This window comes from Microtus pennsylvanicus, chromosome 12, assembly GCF_037038515.1.
Source record: "Microtus pennsylvanicus isolate mMicPen1 chromosome 12, mMicPen1.hap1, whole genome shotgun sequence".
NCBI lineage: Eukaryota > Metazoa > Chordata > Mammalia > Rodentia > Cricetidae > Microtus > Microtus pennsylvanicus.
In genome coordinates, this window is record NC_134590.1 from 97,370,550 (window position 1) to 97,395,921 (window position 25,372).

A 25,372-nucleotide genomic window follows, 5' to 3' on the forward strand; every position below is an offset into this window, starting at 1 on the left:
CCAATACTTCATTTATCCTTTCTCTACTTTTTTAAAAAAGGGATTCATTTACTTCTTTAAGGACTTCTGTCATCTTCATAAAGTTGGTCTTAACTTAATTGTGCTTCAACTCTATTGGAATATTCAGAGCTTGCAGCAGTAGGATACCTGGAATCTGGTAGTGACTTATTGCTCTGGCTGTTGTTGATTGTGTTTTTAGTTGGTGTCCAAGTATCTGGGTATTAGGAATTTGTGGATCTAGGTACTCATCTCTCAGTTTGTCTTTGTTGCATGGGTGTTATTTTGCTTGGTTTCTATTTGCTTTCTAATTTTCTGCTTTATGTGGCCTATGGTTGAGCAGGTGCTTTCATCCCAAGTTAGAGCTGGAAATCTTACAAATGGTGTCCACCCATGTTTGGGCATGAAAGGAGAGGAGACCATAGGGAATTTGGAGATAGCGTTGATGGGGACTGAGAGACTGAGGAAGGTCAGTTGGAAGGTGGCCTACATAGACTTCTTGCAGATGGTTGAAGTTGAAGGCTACAACACAGAGAAGAGGAGGGAAGTGGGGTTGGGTATAGTGTTGTGGGATTATCAAAAGAATGGAGGAGGTGCACAGACAAGAAACCCATGTGAATTTCTGGTGACTCCCATAGGTTCTGGTCCAGCAGAGAGTCTTTACCTCTGTTTTCCTATCTTTTTTTTTTTTTGGCTGATGTGGCCTGCACTTGAGCAGAGGCTATGCATCTGATATAGGGGTAGGTACATGGTTTTGGTAGTAGCAGCTGTAGGGTTGCTGAAAGATCATGTCTGTGGGAATGTAGGGAGTGTGGAAATTTCATGGGTTTGTGGTCTGCCTATCTGTTCTCACTGGTGTGACATACACATGAGTCTGCCTAAGATGGGAGGTGTAACACAGTCATATTTCTGTTTTTATGAATGGGAATATGCCCTGTGCCATTATATGTTGTAAATCTTTATTTTTTTATTTTACAACATGTGACAGTCAAGAGATTGTCTAAAATGTCAGAAGAGACTTTGGACATTTGTGATGTTTGGGCTGCTACAGATTATAAGGATCATTGAACTTACACTAAATGCATTTTATTTTTATTTGTATTTATTCTTCTCTCATTCTATATATCCTGATTCAATTCTCACCCTCCTCTACTCATTCCAGTTCCTCCTCCACCAAATCCCATTGTCCCAGCTCCACTGCTTCCTTTTCCCTTCAAAAAAAAAGAGCAGACCTCCCAGGGAAATCAACCAAATAAATCATACCAAGATGCAATAAGACTAGGCCCAGACTCTTATTTCAAGGCTAGACAAGGCAATGCAATAGGAAAAGGGTCCTAAGAACAGACAAAAGAGTCAGAGATGCCATGACTCCTACAGTTAGGAGTTTCACAAACACCCCAAGCTAAACAACCATAGCATGTATGCAGAGGACCTGGCACAGAGCCATGAAGACTCTGTGATTGCTACATCAGTTTTCTTTGAGCCACTATATGCCCTACTTAGTTGATTGTGTGGGCCATGTTCTCCTGATTTCCTCAACCACTGAATGCTACAATCCTCACTCCTTCCTTCTACAAGATCCCTACAGCTCAAGCTTATGTTTGGGTAAGGATCTCTGATGGGCTTCCATCAGCCCCTGGAAGAAGCCTCTTTAATAACAAGTAGGCCAGGTGTCAACCTATGATTATAGCAAGAAATAGTTAAGAATCATTTTATTGATATCTTTTCTTGGTCAGCTGTTATTTGGTTCTACCCCTGTTCTCTGAGCCATTCAAGTTCTGGTTCCTGGCCATCTAGGCAGTGTCAATTATGGGTTTCCTCTCACAGTATGAGCTTCAAGTTAGACCAGTCATTTATTGGCCATTAAGAAATCTCAGAGTCACCAGTGCCCCAGCATATCTTGCAGGTGGTACAAGTGGGTTGAATATTTTGTGGCTGGCTTGGTGTCCCAGTCCCACTGGGAGCTTTATGTGGTTACAGAAGATGGCTAGTTCAACCTCCATATGCTTGATTACTAGGAACAGTCACTAGGGTCACTTTTATAGTTTCCAGAATGTTTTCACTACAGTTTCCACATCCCCTGTTAAAAGCTTCTCTATTCCCATCATCTTTCCCTGTTTTCTCCCCATCTGTCCCTTCCTCGCTCACCTGATCCTTCCTCTTCCCATCCCCCCTGCCTCCAGTATACCCACAAGATCTGTTCTATTTCTGCCTACCAGGGAGATCCATGCATCTCCCCTAGAGCTGTTGTTACTTAGCCTGTCTGTGTCTATGGATTGTACTGTGATTAACTGTGATTACTGTGATTATACTTTACTTAACTGCTAATATCCACCTATAAGTGAGTAAATATCATATTTTCCCATGTGATTATGGGCTTCCTCACCTAGGATATTAAAGAATTCAAGAAACTCGACAAGAACAAAGCAAATAATCCAACTATAATGGGAAACACCTCTAAACAGAATTCTCAGTAGAAGAATCTAAAGTGACTGAGAAACACTTGAAGACATGTTCAACATCTTTAGCCATCAGGAAAATGAATATCAAAACAACTTTGAGATTTTATCTTACACCTGTTAGATTTGTTAAGCTCCATAAATCAAGGGGCAGCTAATGCTGGCAAGGACGTGTAGCAAGGGGATTCATTGTACAAGTGCAAACTTGTACAGCCAAGGTGGAAATCAACATGCAGTCCTCAGAAAGCTGTGAGTCAATTCACCTTAAGACCCAGCTATACCACTCTTGGACATATATCCAAAAGATCCTACCACAAGGACATTTGCTCAACTGTGTTCAGAGTGGCATGGTTCATAAAAGACAGACTGCTGTATCTGGGAGAGATTGTGTTGATGATTGACGTGGGAAGGCTCCTCCAATGAGGGTGGCAATATCCCTAAGAAAGTGGGTTTGGGCTACAAAAGGGAGCTATCTTAGCATGAATGAAAGAGAGACTAGGCAAGAGAGAAAGTCAGGAAAAAATCTTTGTCCATGGATTTTTGCATTCAACTATTAACTTGATTTTCTATCCTAAGCTCTGAAAATGATGAAGTCAGATTACCCCACTCATTGTCTGAGCTGGTTTTGGTTAGAGGATTTAATCAGAGCAACATAAATGCAAGTTAGGACAAAGAAATGGAAAACCAAAAGTAATATTGTTGCTAGGCAGAACCTGGGAATGATGCCTCTTGAAAAAGTGTAGAAGATATCTAGACTTTCGGTGGTGAAAAAAATATAGAAAGTAGTACACAGAACTAAATTGGCTGTTCTTATAGGACCAGGAAGACAGAAATGTTAAGAAGAATGCCAGAAAGTAGAGACTGAGATCATAGGATTTCAGTTGGAAATTATAGACTCCATAACAGATTAAGTTAGAGGTCATTTGTGTGATATTTTGGCTCCAAAATCTTTCTTTTACCTGGAAATTTAGTAAAGCACAATTTAAAAAAATGGGCTGATTCCTTAAATGAAATATTGGATCTGTTGGATGGTTATTACTGATGATTCATTCAGGTCTACAGTAAAAAGAAAACACGTGGGGCTGAAATAAATGAAAATGAAAAGGTAGTTTCAGGTGGCAACCAATTACTGAAAGAAGCAGGGATTTTCAAGGAGTTTATTACTATTATAGATAGGCCCTTGCCATGGAATGGAAGTCTAGCAAGGTGCTCCAGGAGTAAGACTCCATCCACATAAACCTTCAATTTATGTAAGGAGTAAGCAAAGTGATTCCTAATCCCAGGAAGCAATTTCATACAAAATCTGCTACACCTGTGGTCCAAGTGTGTTAGTGTCTGTCAATTAAGAAGTTAAGCTTTTCAGGATCACTCATCATGTGCTGGTCCTGGAAACAAGAAAGAGTCAAAATTTAGGGTACTGGGTTTTTAGTTTGTGGTTACAATTCAGCATTGTTACTGGCATCCATGTTTGGCAGAGACAGAAACCCAGTGAAGAGATTGTGAGAGTTCATACCATGAAGCTATGAGGACAAAACCTGTTGTTGTTGTTTTTACTCTTTTGGAGGTCTGCCACCCAGCTCTCAAAAAGTGGCATACACTGAGGCTTATTTTTATTATAAATTTCTGGTCTTAGGTTGTCTTATTTCTAGCCAGCATTTCTAAACTAATTGTCCCATCTACCTTTTGCCTCTGGGTTTTTTTCTTTCTCTATTCTGTATAAATTTTATTTACTTCTTATTCTGTGGCTTGCTGTGCATCTGAGTCGCTGGCCCATGCTTTTCTCCCCTTTTCTTGGTCATCCGTCCTTTTTTTCCTCCAAGATTTCTCCTCCTGTTTATTCTTTCTGCTTGCCAGCCCTTCTTATACTTTTCTACCAAGCTACTGACTGTTCATTAGGCCAAATAGGTATTTTAGACCAGCCCAGTATCATAGCTTCACAGAATTACACACATACAACATAAAAGAATTCAACACATATTTGTATCATTGAAACAATTGTTTCACAACATAAACAAATATAACACATCTTACAATAATATTCCACAACAGCCAGGGTTGTATTTTGATACAGCCTAGGTTGCATTTTGATACCACAAGATATTGAGATGCCTAAACTATAAAACATCTTCTGTGGAGAACTAGCTGAATATAGGGAGTGAAATTAACCACAGAGATATATGAAAAGATGCAGGGCTGGGTGGTAGTGGTGCATGCCTTTAATCCCAGCACTCGGGAGGCAGAGCAGGTAGATCTCTATGAGTTCGAGGCCAGCCTGGTCTACAAGAGCTAGTTCCAGGACAGGCTCTAAAGCTACAGGAAAACCCTGTCTCCAAAAAAAAAAAAACCAAAAAAAAAAAAAAGAAAAATAGATGCAGGGATAGGGCCATCTAAGCCCTTTGAAACTGAAGCCTTGTGTATCTGAGACAGAACTACAGGATTTGATATTTGTCCTGCTGTGCTTCAGTCTTGCCTTGGTTCAATCTTCTCTCACTATGTCTCCATTTCTCTATTTTGGAATGTAAATAGTATTCTATATTCTATACCATTGTATGTTGGAAAGATGTAACTTGTTTTCTGATTTTTACAAGATGTTATTTGCTGTGGGACACTGGTCTTGTACCTTGCAAAGATTTGTCACTTGTATTAGTTTAATAAAATGCTGATTACCAGTAACCAGGCAGGAAGGATATGTGGGGTGATGAGAACAGGTGAATTTTGGGAAGAGGAAAGGCTAAGTCTGCAGTCATCACCCAGACATAGAGGAAACAAGATGAGAATGCCTCACTGATAAAAGGTACCAAACCATGTGGCTAACACAGACAAAAATTATGTACTAATGTAAGATGTGAGAATTAGTTAATAAAAAGCCTGAGCTAATAGGCTAACCAGTTTATAATTAATGTAGACCTCTGTGTGTTTCTTTGGGATTGAATGACTGAGACCATGTAGGACAGAAACCTCTGTCCACAAGTCACTGTCAAGTGATTGTTTTGAGCATCAGAAGAGACTTTTAACATTTGAAAAGTGTAGGGGCTATTGCAGACTATGAGTATCATTGAAATGACTAAATTAATTTTCTTCTTGGATGACCATAAGCCTCTAGTGACCCAGGTTAGAATTTAATTGATTGAATGAAAACCTCCCAGATAAGATGATGTATTTTAACATGTGCCTCTTCTTGGTAACTTTCATTTGATTGCTTGTGAAATTATTAGTAGGAGGAGCCTCTCTGGATGGAATCTTTCATTGGGGCTGTGATATGATGTAGTAAAGAGGGCTACTTGTTTGTTCCCAGCTGCTCAGCCCTGAAATAATCACACAGAAACTGTATTAATTAAATCACTGCCTGGCCTTTTAGCTTTAGCTTCTTATTTAAGGCTAACTGTTACATTTTAATTTAACCCATTTCTATTAATCTGTATAACACTATGTGGCTGTGGTTTACCAGCTAAAGTTCCCAGAATCTGTCTCTGGCAAGGCTACATAACTTCTTTCTGACTCTGCATTCTTCCTCCCAGCATTCAGTTTAGTTAACCCCCCCACCTAAGTTCTGCCCTATAGCTCTGCTATAGGTCCAAAACAGTTCCCTTATTAAACAATGATAATCACAGCATAGAGAGAGGAATTCCATATCACCTCCCAATTCTTCAACTCCATCAGAGACTCCAGAAGGATATAATATTACCTAGGTAAACAGGAAGTATATTGTAAGCAACTTCCAAAACTCTAGAAATGACAAAGACATCTTGTTGCCTGTACAGTCACCCAAAGTTCTTCTGTGTTGTTGGGGGCATCCAATCTTCAGCTCACGGGTCCATACTATCAAGCAGACTTTTCCATAAAGTAGGAAATTTGAAGAACTGTTCTGCCTTGCAATGGAAAAGTCCATCAGTTGCCTTCTTCTGTGTCCTGCAGAATGTCTAGCAGATGCTTTCATGAATCAGGAACCCTGTGAGTCCTGCATGTCTAGTTCATCAAGCAGTCCAGCCTAGAGCAGTTTCTTGCCCAAATGGCTAACAAACTCCATAAGGAGCCTCTTCAATGCTGATTATCCTCTTGAAGTAGATTGGTGCTGCCAGGAGCAGATGTGTCTCATTGTCATGAAAAGTCTTAAGCTCTTAAAACATTTTAAAGGTCATATTGTGAAAGTCTCTGAAAGATTTGAAGAATCCCTATCTATCTGAAATACATTTCTATACATCGAGAAAATCTAACTAACATGCTACTAACTATTACTATTATAGATGACTCTCTATTTACCTATATTTTAATTATACATTACATTTTTAAATGAGCTAGACAAATACAATGCCTTAATCAAGAGCAGAAATGCATATAATAAAATTGACCTTAAATTAGTATCAATAAACCAAGATCCATACCAATGCAAATATCTATAGCATATTCCCTTTTAAATGTAAACAAACATTTATGAACAGTATTTGGGAATATGGGCATAGTTCTCTTCAAACTGCTTCCTGCTCTTTATTTGGTGAAGTAATTTTTTGGGTGTGTTCATAGTGACCTTTTGGGCAGTCTTGCTTCATCAAACCACATTAGTCTGGAGGGATTCCACAGGTTCTCATCCTTTGTGGGAAAAAAAAGGGAGAACCTCTTTTGCAAAGCAACAAATCCTTAGACCCAAATTCTGAAGACATGATACCTTTAAAATATACATGTTGGTTACTTAGCTCCTTTACAGCCAAAAAAATTAAAGAAAACACAATAATATACATAATCCAGAGACTCTGTATATAGTCCATGTTTATGTGGCTTATTATTTTATTCTATTACTTTTTAATATTTATTTTATTATCTTTACTCCTTTAATTTATGATTGTCTATACTCTGTTTCTTTAAAGACTTTGTTTCATTTTTATAAACCATTTACTTCTTTTTATAACTTTCTATATTTTTCTTCTCTCTCCCAAGCCTATGTACATTTTTTAAACACACCATGTCTCATTTAGAGGTCTTTTATGTATGAATCTGTCCTATTGTGTGTCTGTAATTCTTTACTGTTTAGGAGCGCTTCTTAAAATGCTAAGCACTTTGGAACTTAAGCTGTGCCATTGGTAGAGCAAATACGGCCTGCCTGCTTGCTCCATCCAGTCAACATGGCAGAGGCATGCTTGCTGCCTCTGAGAGCCATGTACATTGCCCCATTTTCAGGCATATAGGGGATTTAAGTTGCCAGTAGCAATCTGCTCACAGATCCCATAGCTGGTCCTCCAGAAAGTCAGAGTTCACGGTGGCAGCACAGTCCAGAAAGCCGGCATTTCAAAATGGTGCAGGTTTTTTTTCTGCTATCTCTGAATCAGAAAAAACTCTCTTAAAGGAACCGCAGCATGTCACCAGTAAGCAAACCCCATTTGGGGAAATAAATGTGGCTAAACTTTATTTATTTAGTGTCTAGAATTCTTTTCCAAGCTCTCTAAGATTTTAAGTGGATTTTAGTTGGCCACACAAGCACCAGTTTGTTGTGGGAAGCCACTTGTTAGTTCCCAGCTGCTCAGCCCTGAAACAATCACACAGAAACTGTATTAATAAATCACTGCTTTGCCCATTAGCTCTAGCTTCTTACTGGCTAACAGTTACATATTAATTTAACCAATTTCTATTAATCTGTATATTGCTATGTGACTGTGGCTTACGTAAAATTCTCAGCATCTGTCTCTGGAGGGGCTCCATGACTTCTCTCTGACTCCACCTTCTTTCTCCTAGCATTCAGTTTAGTTTTCCCCACCTAGCTAAGTTCTTTCCCATAGCTCTGCTTAAGCCCAAAGCAGTTCCTGTATTAACCAATGATAATCACAGCATACAGAAGAGAATCCCACAATATGAGTTTCTGTAGCCTCAACCCATTTCCTGTTCTTTGTGTCTACCATGTTGTGGTTGAAACTAATCAGTCAGCTTTCTTCTTTTGCTGTCATAACTTCCCCACCATCATAAATTCTAACACTAAATCACACAAGATCAGTAGAATTAGCTGCTATTTGGTGCCTAGGTGGTTTAATAGCCCACTGTTTTCATTTTTGTTTGTTTATTTTTAGAGACAAGGTTTGTCTTTGTAGCCCTAGCTGTCCTGAAACTAGCTCTATATACCAGGCTGGCTTCAAACTCAGAGATCTTTTGACTCTGACTCCCAAGTGCTGGGATTAAAAGTGGGCCAGCATTCATGGCTTTTGTTTTAATATTGTTGTATGATGGTTCCTGTCAAGCATATGCTATTGTACTGAGCTTCACCCATATCTTGAATTTTAAAATTTGTCAGAAGGTTTCATTATGTTTCCCAGAATGGCATGTATTCATGACATTAATACTGCCTGTGCCTTCTGAGTCATTGGATTGCAGGTGCATAAACTTCTTCCTGCCTGTTTTGTTTGTTTTAAATTTTTATTTTAAAAAGAATATTTTTGTAGTAGGAGGAGGGTGGCCCTTTGTTCCCTTCTTGGTGACGAAGATGGGATTGCTTGTCGTCCTGGCTAGCTTACACCCAAAATAATCACACAGAAGCTGTATTAATTTAAACACTACCTGGTTCATTATCTGTAGCCTCTTATTGGCTAACTCTCATATATTGATTTAACCCATTTCTAGTAATCTGGATATCACCACAAGGTTGTGGCTTACTGGGAAAGATGCAGCATGTCTGATATTGGCACCTCCATGGTGGTTCTCTATGATTCTGCCTTCTTCCTTCCAGAATTCAATCCTGTTTACTCTGTCTACCTCTACGTATTTTACCTGTATGCATGGATATGCACCATGTGAGTACCTGGTCTTTACATTGATCAAAAGATGGTATTAGAAACCCTATGCTGGGAACAATGGATAGTTATGATCCCCCATGTAAGTCCTTGAGCCCACCTGTATGCAAGACCAGGAGGACTATTTACTGTTGATCTATCTTTCCTGCTCTGTGTTGATTATTTATAATCAGCATATTAATTGCTATTGTTTTCATTTGTCAATTTGTAACTTTAAACACACAGTGCTTTTAGTAAAATCTTATTTACATTGCAGTTAAAATTGGGACACTTCAGGTTTCTGGTAGATGAATAAAGAGTTCAAGTGAATGCATAACTCTTTGTAGAAACTTCAGCAAAACCCTATGAGTTATTTCTTTTATATTTGTTTGATATTTTTCATGTGAAACAGATATTTAATATGTATTTCTTGCTGTCCTAGAAGTGATTGCATAGACTAGGCTGGTATTCAACTCAGAGGAAGATAGATATACATGCCTCTGCCTTCTGAGTACAAGGATTAGAGGTATGATTCAATACATCTGGCTTTTTCATCTTATTTTTCTTTTTGTAGGTAGGAATTAATCTTTCATACAGTTTCTCTTATCTGTACTCTGTACTCTTGATCTGTTTATATATCTTTCATTGTTGGTTAGTAGGCATTTCTCTTGTAAGGTGATATCCCATTCAAAGGGTCAGAAATGACAGAGGTGAGCCTCCTATTCATTTTGCTTCTAAAGTGACTTGGTGATTAAATTATGATGTCTGTGTCATGGAATAAGTATGGGGAGCACCATAATTATATGACTATACTGTCAAAGAAGTATACCTTTACAGTGTTGTCAGAATCATGCTTTTGGTTGTACACATGTATGGCATATTTTAGAATACAGTGACCTATGATGATGTTCATGTCGACTTCAATTGGGAAGAATGGACTTTGCTGGATCCTTCGCAGAAGAATCTCTACAAAGATGTGATGGTGGAGACCTACAGAAACCTCACTACTATAGGTAGGGCTGAATTGTCTTTCATGTTTCAAATAAGGGGACAACTATTCATTGGTTAATGGTGCTCTTTTGTAATATGATTGAGAAAGAAGAATGGGGTAAACAAATCAGGCATGGTTGTAAGGTTTGCTACAAATGGTAGCTACATTTTTTTTTTACAATTTTTAATATATAATGTCTGGCACTATATTTTAGGATACAGTTGGGAAGACCATAATGTTGAAGAACATTGTCAAAGTTCTAGAAGACATGAAAGGTAATTTTCATTTATAAATATACAAATATACCTCTGAAGAATTGTAATACATCCTATATGTTTTAAACAAAAGCAGCAGTGTATATAATAACATGCATTGATAATTATTAAATTCTCACAAAATCATATACCTTAATTTCAGATAGGTGAACTGCATTTACAAGTCATTCTTTTAAGAAAGAAGTCAAGGAAACAATGTCTTAGCTTATATTACCATTTGAATCATAATACAATGAGAACTATACTGTAAAATTGTCTGTTTATTTCATATTATAAAAGATATACATGTTGAAAAGATGATAAGTATATCTCTAAAACTCTATTACACTAATAGTCCATAGAAAAGGTAGTTTAACCCATATTCTTGTGACTGTGTTAAGTTTAGTGAAGGGGCAGTTAGAGTCATGAATCAAGGGGCAGCTGTTGTGGAGAGGCCTTAATTCAGATGCCACAAGTCTATGAGGACATAAAGTGTGAACTCAATGTGGAAATCTTGTATTCGTTATTCTTCCTTTACTAGGTATATCATATGTAACTCTGGATACAAGCCACATGAGCATAGGGATGTGAAAAGATATAGCATACTTCTCTCTCAGAACAAACAGAAGATATGTAGCAGTCTCCGTGTTGACTATACTTGTTGAATTTGATGTAAAAGTATACAAGTAATTAGTTTTATAGCCTCATTGTTAATATATCAACCATCTCACATTTCAGAAAAGCACCATGAGTACTAGGACTGTATAAATATTTCTGTTTGTCCTAGCTCACTTAGCAAATGTAGTATCACTCACAGTAGAGGAAACATTATGAATGCAATAAGAGTGGTAAAGCTCTGAGTTTTTTCAGTTCTCTTCAAATACACGAAAATTCTCATGTAGAAAAAAGATTCTGTGAATGTGAATCATGTATCTTCTAAGATGAAAAGCAAGCCTTAATGGGGAAAAACAAAATTGTAAACATGGTAATAAAATGTTAACATATAATTCCTCTTTAAAATAGGACTAAATTGTAAAATTAATTCATGCAGATAAAAAATTCAACAATGTATTAAATGTAGTAATGCTTTTACATGTACCATTATCATTGTAGGCATGAAAAAAGTCAAACTAGAGAGAAAACTTCTGCATATACTCAATGTATTAAAGCCATTACATGTGACAGTCATCTTCACACGCCTGAAAAAACACATACTACATTAAAACCCTATGAAGGAAATGAGTGTGGTCAAGCCTTTTCACATCACAGTCATCTTCAAATGCATAAAAAGACATACACTGGAAAGAAACCCTATGAATATAACCAGTGTGGTAAAGCCTTTGCATGTCACAGTAATCTACAAAGGCATGAAAGAAGCCATACTGGAGAGAAACATGAATGTAATCAGTGTGGTAAAGCCTTCGCACATCACCGTGATCTTCAAAGTCATGAAAGAACCCATACTGGAGAGAAACCCTATGAATGTAACATGTGTGGTAAAGCCTTTGCATGTCACAGTAATCTACAAAGGCATGAAAGAAGCCATACTGGAGAGAGGCCCTATGAATGTAATCAGTGTGGTAAGGCCTTCACACGTCACAGTCATCTTCAAAGTCATGAACGAACCCATACTGGAGAGAAACCCTATGAATGTAATCAGTGTGGTAAAGCCTTTGCATGTCACAGTTACCTCAGAAAGCATAAAAGAACCCATACTGGAGGGAAACCCTATGAATGTAACCAGTGTGGTAAAGCCTTTGCATGTCACAGTTACCTCCGAAAGCATAAAAGAACTCATACTGGAGAGAAACCCTATGAATGTAATCAATGTTTTAAAACCTTTGCACATCATAGTACTCTTCAAACACATGAAAGAAGCCATTTTGGAGAGAACCCCTATGAATGTAACCAGTGTGGTAAAGCTTTTGCATATCACAGTCATCTACAAAGGCATGAAAGAAGCCACGCTGGAGATAGGCCCTATGAATGTAACCAGTGTGGTAAAGCCTTTGCATGTCACAGTCATCTACAAAGGCATGAAAGAAGCCATACTGGAGAGAGGCCCTATGAATGTAACCAGTGTGGTAAAGCCTTTGCATGTCACAGTCATCTACAAAGGCATGAAAGAAGCCATACTGGAGAGAAACCCTATGAATGTAATCAGTGTGGTAAGGCCTTCGCACGACACAGTGATCTTCAAAGTCATGAAAGAAGCCATACTGGAGAGAAGCCCTATGAATGTAATCAGTGTGGTAAAGGCTTTGCATGTCACAGTTACCTCAGAAAGCATAAAAGAACCCATACTGGAGGGAAACCCTATGAATGTAACCAGTGTGGTAAAGCCTTTGCATGTCACAGTTACCTCCGAAAGCATAAAAGAACTCATACTGGAGAGAAACCCTATGAATGTAATCAATGTTTTAAAACCTTTGCACATCATAGTACTCTTCAAACACATGAAAGAAGCCATATTGGAGAGAACCCCTATGAATGTAACCAGTGTCGTAAAGCTTTTACATATCACAGTCATCTACAAAGGCATGAAAGAAGCCACACTGGAGATAGGCCCTATGAATGTAACCAGTGTGGTAAAGCCTTTGCATGTCACAGTCATCTACAAAGGCATGAAAGAAGCCATACGGGAGAGAGGCCCTATGAATGTAACCAGTGTGGTAAAGCCTTTGCATGTCACAGTCATCTACAAAGGCATGAAAGAAGCCATACTGGAGAGAGGCCCTATGAATGTAACCAGTGTGGTAAAGCCTTTGCATGTCATAGTCATCTACAAAGGCATGAAAGAAGCCATACTGGAGAGAGGCCCTATGAATGTAATCAGTGTGGTAAGGCCTTCGCACGTCACAGTGATCTTCAAAGTCATGAAAGAAGCCATACTGGAGAGAAGCCCTATGAATGTAATCAGTGTGGTAAAGGCTTTGCATGTCACAGTTACCTCCGAAAGCATAAAAAAAACTCATACTGGAGAGAAACCCTATGAATGTAATCAATGTTTTAAAACCTTTGCACATCACAGTATTCTTCAAACACATGAAAGAAGCCATACTGGAGAGAGGCCCTATGAATGTAACCAGTGTGGTAAAGCCTTTGCATGTCACAGTCTTCTACAAAGGCATGAAAGAAGCCATACTGGAGAGAGGCCCTATGAATGTAATCAGTGTGGTAAGGCCTTCGCATGTCACAGTGATCTTCAAAGTCATGAAAGAAGCCATACTGGAGAGAAACCTTATGAATGTAATCAGTGTGGTAAAGCCTTTGCATGTCACAGTAACTTCCGAAAGCATAAAGGAACACATATTTGATAGAAACCCTATGAATGTAACCAGTGTGGTAAAGCCTTTGCATGTCACAGTCATCTCCAAAGGCATGAAAGAACCCATATTGGAGAGAAACATTGTGTATGTAATTAGTGTGGTAAAGGCTTTGTTTATCATAGTCATCTTCAAAGACATACTAACACATACTGGAGACAAACCCTATGAATGTAATGAGTGTGGTAAAGCCTTTGTACGTCACAGTACTCTTCAAATGCATAAAATATCACACTGGGGATAAACTCTATGAATGTAATCAGTGTGATAAAGCATTTGCATGTATGAATAATCTAAATCATGAGAAAAAATTATACTGCAGAGAAACCCTACAAATGTATTCAGTGTGGTAAAATTTGTGCTTTATATAGGAGTAAAATTTTTGTGCGCAGCAATCTTTTAAAATCTTTGCATATTACAGTAGACATTGACTACCTGAAATAAAAAAGAGGACCTCTTATTATACAGTATTTGGTCAGATCTTTAGCCAAAACATTTATAATCAGCTACACAGTGATTTGGTATTCCCCTCTGTATGCTGTGAATATATTTTGTTGCCTTTGTTTAATAAAAATAGCTGCTTTGGGTCTATGGCATGGCAGAATAGAGCAAGGCGGGAATTCCAAGCAGAGATAGAGGAGAAAAGAAAGTGGAGTCAGACTCCACGTCCTGGAATCTTACTGGTAAATCACTAGTCTTGTGGTAAAATACAAAATAATAGGAATGGGTTAATATAAGATGTCAAAGTTAGTTAATAAGAATTCTAAGCTAGCTGGGCGGAGGTGGTGCATGCCTTTAATCCCAGCACTAGGGAGGCAGAGACAGGCGGATCTCTGTGAGTTTGAGGTCAGCCTGGTCTACAAGAGCTAGTTCCAAGACAGGCTCCAAAGCCACAGAGAAACCCTGTCTCAAAAACCAAAAAAAAAAAAAGAAAAAAAAAGAAATCTAAGCTAATAAGCCAAGCAGTGTTTTAATTAATATAGTTTCTGTGTAATTATTTTGGGTCCAGGCAGCCAGGAATGAACAAGGATCTTCTGCCTACAACACAGTGCTATTTCTTCTGTAGAAATAAATTTGACAGTGTTAATCTTTTCAAGCATTATGATGTCATTTTTATACTGTTTGTATTTACAAACTCATGGTAAAATGAATTTATGAATTTATGAAGTCCTATGTGTAGGGTAAATGGGCCAGCTAAGGAAACACATCCTGACTCTGAAATCAGAGCCAGTGAAATACATAATTTTGACTCTGAAACTGGAGACAAAGGAATACATCCTGACTCTAAAACCAAGACAAGGAAATACACTTTGTTTCTGAATCCAGAGCCAATGAAAGAAACACCTGACCCTGAAACCAGACTTAAAAGACTAAAAGGCAAGTGACAGAACACACTTTGACCCTAAAACAAAAGCCAAAGAAACACACTCTACCCTTGACCAACTGAGCACAAAACCAGCTAATCCCTAAGCTCAAGATCTACCAACCTCTGAGCATGAAATCCAGCCAATCTCTGCATTGTTCAAGATCAGGGATTGACATCTAACCAATTCCCACTCTGAGAATCTTCTCCCTGGGAACACTCTATGACTAAGAAGTCCTATATAAGTTCTGTACATGTTCAGTTGGCTTCTGCCCTGGCAAGACAGCCCCTCTCCTGGATTCTTCCCTTCCAAATACATTTCTTGAATGAGTTTTGGGTGAAGACCTTCACTGTAGTGGTAAGAAACTTTGTAGTGTATTGGAACAGAGAAGCTTTGGTCACCTCTGCTGGCAAACTCCCTTAAAGGAGCAGGGCAGAAGTAGCAACTCTTCACCAAAGACTGCAACATTTCAGCAAGTTTCCCATTAACTCCAGTGAAGCAGAGAAGTAACAATTTGGGCTGAAGCTGAGAAAAAATGGGCATCTCTGCTAGGAAACTCCCTAGTGGAGTGGAACAGAAAAGCACTGGGCACCTCTGCTGGGAAACTCCCTTAGGGAAGTGGAACAGAACAGCCATGGGCATGTCTGCTTTGAAGCTCTCTTAGCAGAATGAAGCAGGGTCCAGCTGTGATGGCTCTTTTGGAGAGGAGCAGTATTGCTACATCCTGCATGGAGAACATCTCCCACTGGAACACAGCCTCATATATAGCCGGACTTCCCAATAGCCAGTATTTGTCAGGGACCATCTTTGACAAGTATACCAGTTACCACGGTAGGGGTATGGGGATTAGAAAAATAAGTAAAGAGAATGAAGACATGTAGTAATAAGAGCAGCAGGGCTGTGTCCCCAACACCCCAGCTGCCTGCTCGGCTAGCTTATGCCCCGAAATAATTACACAGACACTGTATTCATTTAATCACTGCTTGGCCCTTTAGCTCTGGCCCTTACTGGCTAATTCTGATATACCGATCAACCCATCTCTAATAATCTGTGAGCACCGGTCTTACCGGGAAGATTCTAGGTCGGAGCTTCATCGGGTGTGTCTGCCTGGGAGCGGGGCATGGCGTCTCTCTGAGGCGTCTGCTCTGGAGAGGAGAGCTGTCGAGTCTGACCTCACTTCCTCTTCCTCCCGGAATTCTGTTCTGTTTTCTCCACCTACCTATGTCCTAACCAATAAAATGGGCCAAGGCAGTTCCTTTATTAGCCAATGACCTTCCTCCATCAAAGACACAAGTGAAAATAATAAAACAGAAGCATAGGATAGTACTGGCAGGGAGTTCCAGTGAATACTGTAAATCTGCCTGCATTTAATTTCCCATTATGTTTATACCCCAATACAACAGGGGGAAGAAGACAAAAGACTGCTTTAACACAATGCCAAGGACAACTAGAACAGTTACTTGCTTCAATACTTTGATTCATCAAGTCCTTAATTACTGAGAAAAACATTCTGTTATTCAGGCAGTGAACCGACCCTAGACCAAGGATCCTAAAGGCAGTCATTCCTTAGGCCAAACATCTTAATTCAAAAGAAGGAGCAGAAGTATTTTTATAATTCTCTCACCTTTGCTCAAGGGGGAGTGGATTTATCTGCCTAGGCCCTCTTAAAGTCCAAAACACAAAACAACCACACCTTAGGTCAGGGTGTGTAGCCATACCTGTTAACAACTTTGCCACCCTGAAACTGACCTTCAGACAAGGTGGAAATAGGCTCATGGTTTGGGGCCTCTACAAGGATACCTTTTCTTCTCATAGCTGTAGGTATCCAGTACACTTTCTTTCACAACTGTAGGTATGGCCTGACTTCTACCAACCAGGCTACCATTTTCTTCAGAGCCCTAGGTATCAGGCTACCTTCCCTCCACAGCTTCAGTTATAGCCAGACTTCTCAACAGTCAGGATTCCTTTCTCCTTATAGCTGTAGGTATCCAGTATACTTTCCCTTCACAGCTGTAGGTATGTCCTGACAGGACAGTGAGGGTACCTTTCTCTTTAGAGCTATAACTATTCAGAATACCTTTTCTCCACAGTTTCAGGCATAGCCTGACTTAATAACAGTCAGGGTATCTTTCCTATCAGCTATAGATATCCAGGATTGTAATTTGAGACTGTTCAGGAAGTTTCTGGAGCCATCTAGACACAAATAGTCACACAGAAAATATATTAGTTACAACACTGTTTGGTCTGTTAGCTCAAGATTCTTATTGACTAATTCTTACATCTTAAATTAACCCATTTCTGTTAATCTCACTATAGGCTGTGGCTTATCAGTAATGTTCTGTTCTGGCATCTTTCTGCTTGAACAACTACATTTCTTTTACTCCACCTATTCTCTCTCTCTCTCTCTCTCTCTCTCTCTCTCTCTCTCTCTCTTTCTTCCAGCCTGACTATATTCTGCCCTGCTGTAGGCCAAAGCAACTTTTTTTAACCAATGGTAATAAATCATGTTCACAGAATACAGAGGGGAATCCCACATCCCAAGATTGTAGCGGCGTAAACGAATTCAGACAGATTGTAAAAATATATATAGTTTTAATGTAGAAATAGACTTACAGAACCACCATTCCCGCGGAGACCAGGAAAGCAGAAACGACAGCTCAGAGCACGCTCGCCAAATTTAAAGGCAGACATTAGCCCTAGGCGAACACGCCCCCTAAGGGGTGGGACTTATCCCTACATCTCCCCTTTTTGTCTAAATAAGACAGAACTAAACCAAATACAACTACATACAATAACAACAAATAATAAATATAACAAACAATATTGAGAACAAAAGCTTTGCTAAACATTCTATCTCAAGGAGTCCAAATAATGTAAAGAGTAACTACAATTATATAATCTTCAACTCAGTCAAAGATCTGAGAAGGGAATAAACACTACTCAACAAACGAGATATATCCAAAATGTGCAACAATTGACAGAGACAACTAACTACCTGGGCAATCACCCAAAGTCGCGTTTGCAATGTTGAGTCAACAAATTTTGGCTAAGGCCTAACATAACTGACATACCATTATTAAAGGCAAGGAACTTTTCAAAACTATCTTACCCTGTCTTGGCAGGATATGACAGTCCCGTTTTATCCATTGATGCATGCTCTGTATCTGTGTCAGTGGTTGAGGTATGGGCATTTCTTTGCCCAAAGGCCAGTTCTGCCAAATAGAAAGGCTCCAGGTGGAGTGTCTTTGGTGCTCAACATTCTCTCGGGAATAGAGTGGTGTTGCCAGGAGCAATTGTGTCTCACTATCACGAAACTCTGAGTTAGATTAAAGGCCATTTTCTACAGCTCTTTGAAGAGGTTGAAGATTATCTATCTATACTGACGATAATCTCTATAAATCTAAAGAACCTGATTAGTCTGATTATAAATGACAAACTTAGATGACTATTTATCTATATAATTCTCAATATCTATCTAACTTAAAGACTAAGACAATAAACAACTGTGTAACAAATGAGGATAATGACCTCCAAATATAAACACTGTACAAATATACATTGCAGTAGGTAAATATATATCAATACACAAACATATAAGTATCTTAATCAGAGGTAGAAATGTACACTGCAATGTGGTAAATATTTACAATATATATATATATCAATACAATATATGTCAATACATAAAAATGTTTTAAACAGACATAGAAACATGCATGCATACAATAGTCAATATAATTTAACTTTGTTTCAATATACAAGAATTGATACCAATATATTTGTCTAAAAGCAGTAACTCACAATTATAAATCTATTATCACATCATTCCCTCTTTTTTTTTTCAAAATGATCCCTGAGCTTATAAAATTCCTCCCCCAACCTCCCATCCCCTAAATGATGTCCCTAAACCTAGGGGTAAACTTTACTGGGAGAGGGGACGTCGTCCTCTAGAATTACTTCCAGCTCTCATGGGGGCAACGTTCTTTCTGGGGGATCCTGTGAAAGTAAAATGATGGTTAAATTTCAAGATCAATGTCTTTTAAAATTGCAAATAGTCTCTGAGTATTTTGTGAAGGTCTGGCCAGAATGTTGTACAAGATGTGCACCATTTCAGCTAACCAAGTTGGGATCGTCTTGTGCAGCTGGTATCCAAAACAGGTCTTGTAGTAGTGCTATCAGTATCATGACGTCATATCAGCCAGGTAGAGTTGTTGTTGTGGGGCCCCATCTTCTTCCTGGAAACTTCAAATGTCACTTCAGGAAAAACTCATTGTTCATTGTGAGAAACCTAAACATTAATCATATAGACATATATATACATACATATATATATTCAATAAAAGGCATGATAGATATATTCAATGAAAAATATGATAGATATGAAGAAAAGCAAAGATGTTTTCTAAACTCATATTTCTTTCTGTCCCATATCATGGCTCTTGACATGAGACAGAAACTCCAGAAACTCTGGGTTTTTCTCTTACTAACAGGCTTGGAATTGGAGAGGGACTGAGCCAGAGTCCAACTTCAAAACCAGCTCTATATATTTATGAAGAAATGTTTAATAAGACATATAAATAAAAATTAATACTTACAAAATGTGTCCATCCATCAGTAATTAAATATTCAGGGTCCCTCAATTTCTTTGAAGATGAGTATTTTCCTGTGGAGATAAGAAAAGAACCCTGCCTCCAACCTATCTGTATTTCTTACCATCAGTATGTTCGCCATCCTTATGAAAGAATTGTTATTTATCTTTTCCAAGTGGCTTCTCTTCTTCAAACCAAACCTTTATTAATTTTGATGGTATCCACAATTTTTCCTCACCTGTGGAGATAAGAGCAAAACCTCTTCCCCAACGTAGCACATATCCTGGCTTCCATTGTGAGGTCAGCACATCCTTGAAATAAACTGGTTGATTTAGTTCAGTAGACTTTTCCATTATCCAATGTCTTTCTGCAGCCGTTGTTCCTTTCTCATTAGCGTTGAGAAAATTCAAGGTTAACAAAGCATTATGTAGCCTATTTCTGAGGGTGTTTTCCACCCCTTTCTGTTTGTTCAACATATCTTTTATAGTTCGATTTGATCTTTCTATGACTGCTTGACCTGTAGGATTGTATGGTATACCTGTAACATGCTTGATATTGTAATAATCAAAAAAACCGTTTCATTTTCCTAGAAACATAAGCAGGACCATTGTCCGTTTTTATTTGTGTAGGTATACCCATGATAGCCATGACTTCTAATAAATGAGTGATTACTGAATCAGCTTTTTCTGAACTTAAAGCAGTTGCCCACTGAAAGCCTGAATAAGTGTCAATGGTGTGATGAACATATTTTAATTTGCCAAATTCTGCAAAGTGGAACACATCCATCTGCCAGATTTCATTCCTTTGGGTGCCCTTTGGATTAGCCCCTGCAGCCACTGGCGTTTGGTTATAGAAAGAGCAAGTAGGGCATTTCTTTACAATCTCCTTAGCTTGTTGCCATGTAATTGAAAACTCCTTCTTCAAACCTTTGCTATTAACATGATGTTTTTTATGAAATTCAGAGGCTTGTAGCACACTACCAATCAGTAATTGATCAATTTCTGCATTACCTTGTGCTAGAGGACCTGGCAGACCCGTATGGGATCGGATGTGTGTTATGTACATAGGACAAAGCCTGTTCCTGATCAAATCTTGAACCTGGAGAAACAATGAGGTTAGTTCAGTATCATCAGGTATAAATTCAGCAGTTTCAATATGTAAAATAACTCTTTCTGTGTATTGTGAATCTGTAACTATATTAATAGGTTCTTTAAAATCCCTTAGCACCATAAGAATGGCATATAATTCTGCCTTCTGGACAGAATTATACGGACTTTGTTCCACCTTATCCAAGTCTTCTGATTTGTAACCTGCCTTCCCTGATTTATTGGCATCAGTATAGAATGTACGGGCTCCAGTTATTGGAGCATCACAGACGATTCGAGGAAGAATCCAAGAAGTTCTCTTTATGAAGTTAAGCCGCTTGCTTTTTGGATAGTTGTTATTAATGTCTCCCAAAAAATTAGCACAAGCTCTTTGCCATGGTTCATTATCTTCCCATAATTTCTTTAGTTCATCAGCAGTGAAGGGCACTATAATTTCTGCTGGGTCTATGCCTGCTAGTTGACGAAGTCTCAGCTTGCCTTTTATAATTAACTCAGAGACTTTTTCCACATAAGTTTTCAGTTTCTTACTTGGTTTATGTGGTAAAAAGATCCATTCCAAAATAATATCATCTCTCTGCATTAAAATTCCTGTAGGAGAAATTTTTGATGGTAGTATGACAAGAATACAATCGAGCTCTGGATTCACCCTGTCCACATGTGCCTGTTGTAATTTTTCCTCAATCATTGTCAGTTCCTTTTCTGCTTCAGCTGTTAATTCTCTGGGACTGTTTAAATCTTTATCACCATCCAAGGTTTTGTTCAAATGAATTATTAGATCAGGTGTTATTCCAATAGCTGGTCGTAGACTGGAAATGTCTCCTAACAGTCTTTGAAAGTCATTAAGAGTCCGTAGGCGATCTCTCCTAATTTGTGCTTTTTGTGTCTTAATTTTTTGCAAACCTATTTTATAACCTAAATAATTAACAGAATCTCCCTTCTGAATCTTTTCAGGAGTGATTTGCAATCCCCATTTAGGTAAAAGTATCTTTATTTCTTCAAACAGTCTGTTCAAGGTATCCATGTTTGAATCGGATAACAAGATGTCGTCCATGTAATGGTATACTATAGATTTGGGAAATTTCTTGCGTATTATTTGCAATGGTTGGTTCACAAAATATTGGCACAGGGTGGGGCTATTTAACATACCCTGGGGGAGAACGGTCCAGTGGTACCTCCTCGAAGGTTGAGAATTGTTATAAGTAGGCACTGTGAAGGCAAATTTTTCTCTATCTTCTTTTTGCAAAGGTATAGTGAAAAAACAATCCTTTAAATCAATAACTATGAGAGGCCATCCTTTTGGTAATAAAGAGGGCAAAGGAATTCCAGATTGCAGAGGGCCCATAGGTTGAATAACCTTGTTGATGGCCCTGAGATCTGTCACCATTCTCCATTTACCTGATTTTTTCTTAACCACAAATACAGGAGAATTCCAAGGGCTGGTAGATTCTTCTATATGTCCAGCATCTAATTGTTCTTGTACCAGCTGTTCTAAAGCCTGTAACTTTTCCTCAGCTAAAGGCCATTGCTTTGTCCATATTGGTTTCTCAGTCAACCATTTTAGAGGCAAGGCTGTTGGTATCTCTGAAGGGACATCAATTGCTTGTTCTTGTACAGCCCGAATGGTCGGTTTTCTCCATTTGTAATATCTTTTAATATTATTCTCAGAATTATAGGCTCTAGAAGTATCAGGAATGTTAATTTCGGTATTCCATTGTTGTAATAGGTCACAACCCCATAAATTCATTGCGATATTGGCTACATATGGCTTTAATTTTCCTATTTGTCCCTCTGGCCCTATACATTCAACTCATCTCGTGCTCTGCCTTACTCGAGATAGGGTTCCAATTCCCAGGAGCTGAACATTTACATTCTGAAGAGGCCAATACAGATGCCAAGATTCTGGGGTAATGATACTTACATCAGCACCTGTGTCCAGCAGGCCAGTAATAAAAATGCCATTTACACACACTCTCGGTTTAGGTCTTTGATCATGTATAGAAGTTTGCCAAAACACATGTAACTTATCTTTCTGATCATTATTGCTTGTAACAGTAGGCATGGGGCTTCCTAATTGTCCTGATGAGGCACGTTCTCTGCAGAAACTGGATATTATTGAACCGTGTTTGCCATGGGGGCCTGTGAGGCCCCCCTCTCACGTTTCCCCACTGTATCAGGTTGCCTTGTCTATCTCTTGTAGACTTGCATTCATTCGTCCAATGTCTGTCTTTTCCACATCTTCTACATAAACCTGAAGGCTGAGTCCTCCTATTTCTGTTATTTCTAGAAGATGCATCATTATTATTTCTGAAAGATGCATTATTATTATTATTTCTGAAAATCCGTTGTCTACAATTCCGTTTCATATGACCCATTTTGCCACAATTAAGACATTTGGTATTCTGGTGTCTCCTTTTACCACTGGAAATTGCTTCTTCTACCCATGCTTCAGTGCCATAATCAAATGTATCAACATTGAGTGTATGCAAGACCCATTCTTCCAAAGGTGCTGATCTGAGCTTTAAAGGCCCCCAAATCCTTTTGCATTCCACATTTGTACAGCCTTAGTTAATCTTTGTAAAAAGTCACTAAAGGGTTCTCTCTGACCCTGTTTAACTCTGACAAATGATTCCATTCTCTGTCCTGGGTCTTGTACCCTGTCCCAAGCCCTTAAGGCTGCTGTAGTACACATGGAGAGTGTGTTTTCATCCAAATTAGCTTGTTCCTGAGGGTCGGAAAAGAGCCCTTCACCTAGAATTTTATCTAGGGAAATGTCAATTCCCTTTGCTTTTTCCTGCTGTTCTAAGAGTTTAGCCTCTTGCCTGAATAAGCATTGCCATTTCAATTGTGGTCCACTCTCAAGTACTGCAGAGCTCAGCTGGAGCCAGTCCAAGGGGTTTGCTTTGTTTGCCGTGGCCCAAGATCTTAGCATCTCTTTAACAAAAGAGGCTTGCATCCCAAAAGTCATGACAGCCTGCTTAATTTTCTTGAGGTCATTCATACGGACAGGCTCCCATGTATCCTCCTTGATGACCCTAGGGTTTCTGGAACCAACCACCTTCTCTGTTGTTATTACTGGAAAGGCAGGTAGAGCTGTCGGTAGAGCTTTGTGGAAATTGTCCCGGAGAGATTTACCCACAGATGTAGTTAAAATTTGCCCTTCTACCCTTTGCTCTTCTTCATCAGAATTTAGAAATTCCTCAATCTTTTCAATTCTATTCACTATTGCCTTCTGCAATGTCTGAATCTCCTGTCCAGAATTATGTTCCAAAGCCTTCATTGAGGATTCTAAAGTATGAAGTTTGTCCGTTAGAGATAACATCTTATCTTTGGACATAATTTTTATGGCATAAACTGTGCCTTCTTGTATTGACACTCTTTAGACAAAATCTGATTGTCACATTCAGCAGTTTTGATTCTCTCAGTTAATGTTTCATTTCCTACAGAAAGGGACTGAATCTTATTGTCCAAATCAGCTGTTCCCTCTTCCATAGTAATGAATTTCTCCTTAATATCAGCCACTAATGTTTCAGTTCCTACAGAGAGGGACTGAACCTTACGATCCAGATCAGCTGTTCCCTCTTCTATAGTAATGAATTTCTCCTTAACATCAGCCTGGAGAACCTCAAACTGATTCTTGAGAAGATTGTTATCAGCCTGGAGAACTTCAAACCGATTCTCGAGAAGATTGTTATCAGTCTGGAGAACTCCAAACTGATTCTTGAGAAGATTGTTATCAGCCTGGAGAACTTCAAACTGATTCTCGAGAAGATTGTTATCAGCCTGGAGAACTTCAAACTGATTCTTGAGAAGATTGTTATCATTCTCAATTGTTTTTAAGCGTTCAATCTCTGCCTTAAGAATCCTGGATTCGTCTCGTAAAGACTTTATCATATTTCTATTATCAAACCATTTGGTGCCAATGAAAACTACGAATCCCAGAAGGATCCATAGAAGTGGGGTGATAGACACCTCTTGTAAAATCTCCCACATGGTACAATTAAAAAAACTGTTAAATTCTTGAACAGTAATGTGTTCAGATATTTTATTTATAAAAGAAAAAATTTTTACCTGCAATGATCGGTTCCTGTCAGTGGTGGTCTCTGTGTTTTTGGAGCCTGTCCTAGAACTAGCTCTTGTAGACAAGGCTGGCCTCGAACTCACAGAGATCCGCCTGTCTCTATCTCCCAAGTGCTGGGATTAAAGGCGTGCACTACCATGGCCTGGCAGGCCTCAAACTCACAGAGATCCGTCTGCCTCTGCTTCCCAAGTGCTGGGATTAAAGGTGTGTGCTACCACTGCCTGGCCGGCCTCAAACTCACAGAGATCCGCCTGCCCTTGCCTCCCAAGTGCTGGTATCAAAAGCGTTCGCCACCACTGCCCGGCCAAGTCACTTTGTGTCAGACCAAATCTGCCGCTGTGGCAGCTTTTGTTGCAAAACCGCAGGTACTTGAGCTTCTGCTAATTCAGGCAGTGTGGTTTCGCTGCAAAACTTAGCCAAGGCAGGCAGAATGGGCCTGTGTGGCCAAGTATTTCTTTG

The 25,372-nt window shown here is 38.9% G+C and overlaps 1 protein-coding gene across 1 annotated transcript; it reads left to right on the forward strand.

The window, feature by feature from the left end:
- The first annotated feature begins 4,711 nt into the window (after positions 1–4,711).
- On the forward strand, positions 4,712–13,445 carry LOC142832845 (uncharacterized). Its single transcript, XM_075943617.1, has 6 exons — positions 4,712–4,741; positions 10,092–10,218; positions 10,411–10,471; positions 12,053–12,186; positions 12,373–13,240; positions 13,325–13,445. Exons 1-6 carry the CDS (start codon positions 4,712–4,714, stop codon positions 13,443–13,445), a joined length of 1,341 nt encoding a protein of 446 aa, XP_075799732.1.
- The last annotated feature ends 11,927 nt before the right edge of the window (positions 13,446–25,372 follow it).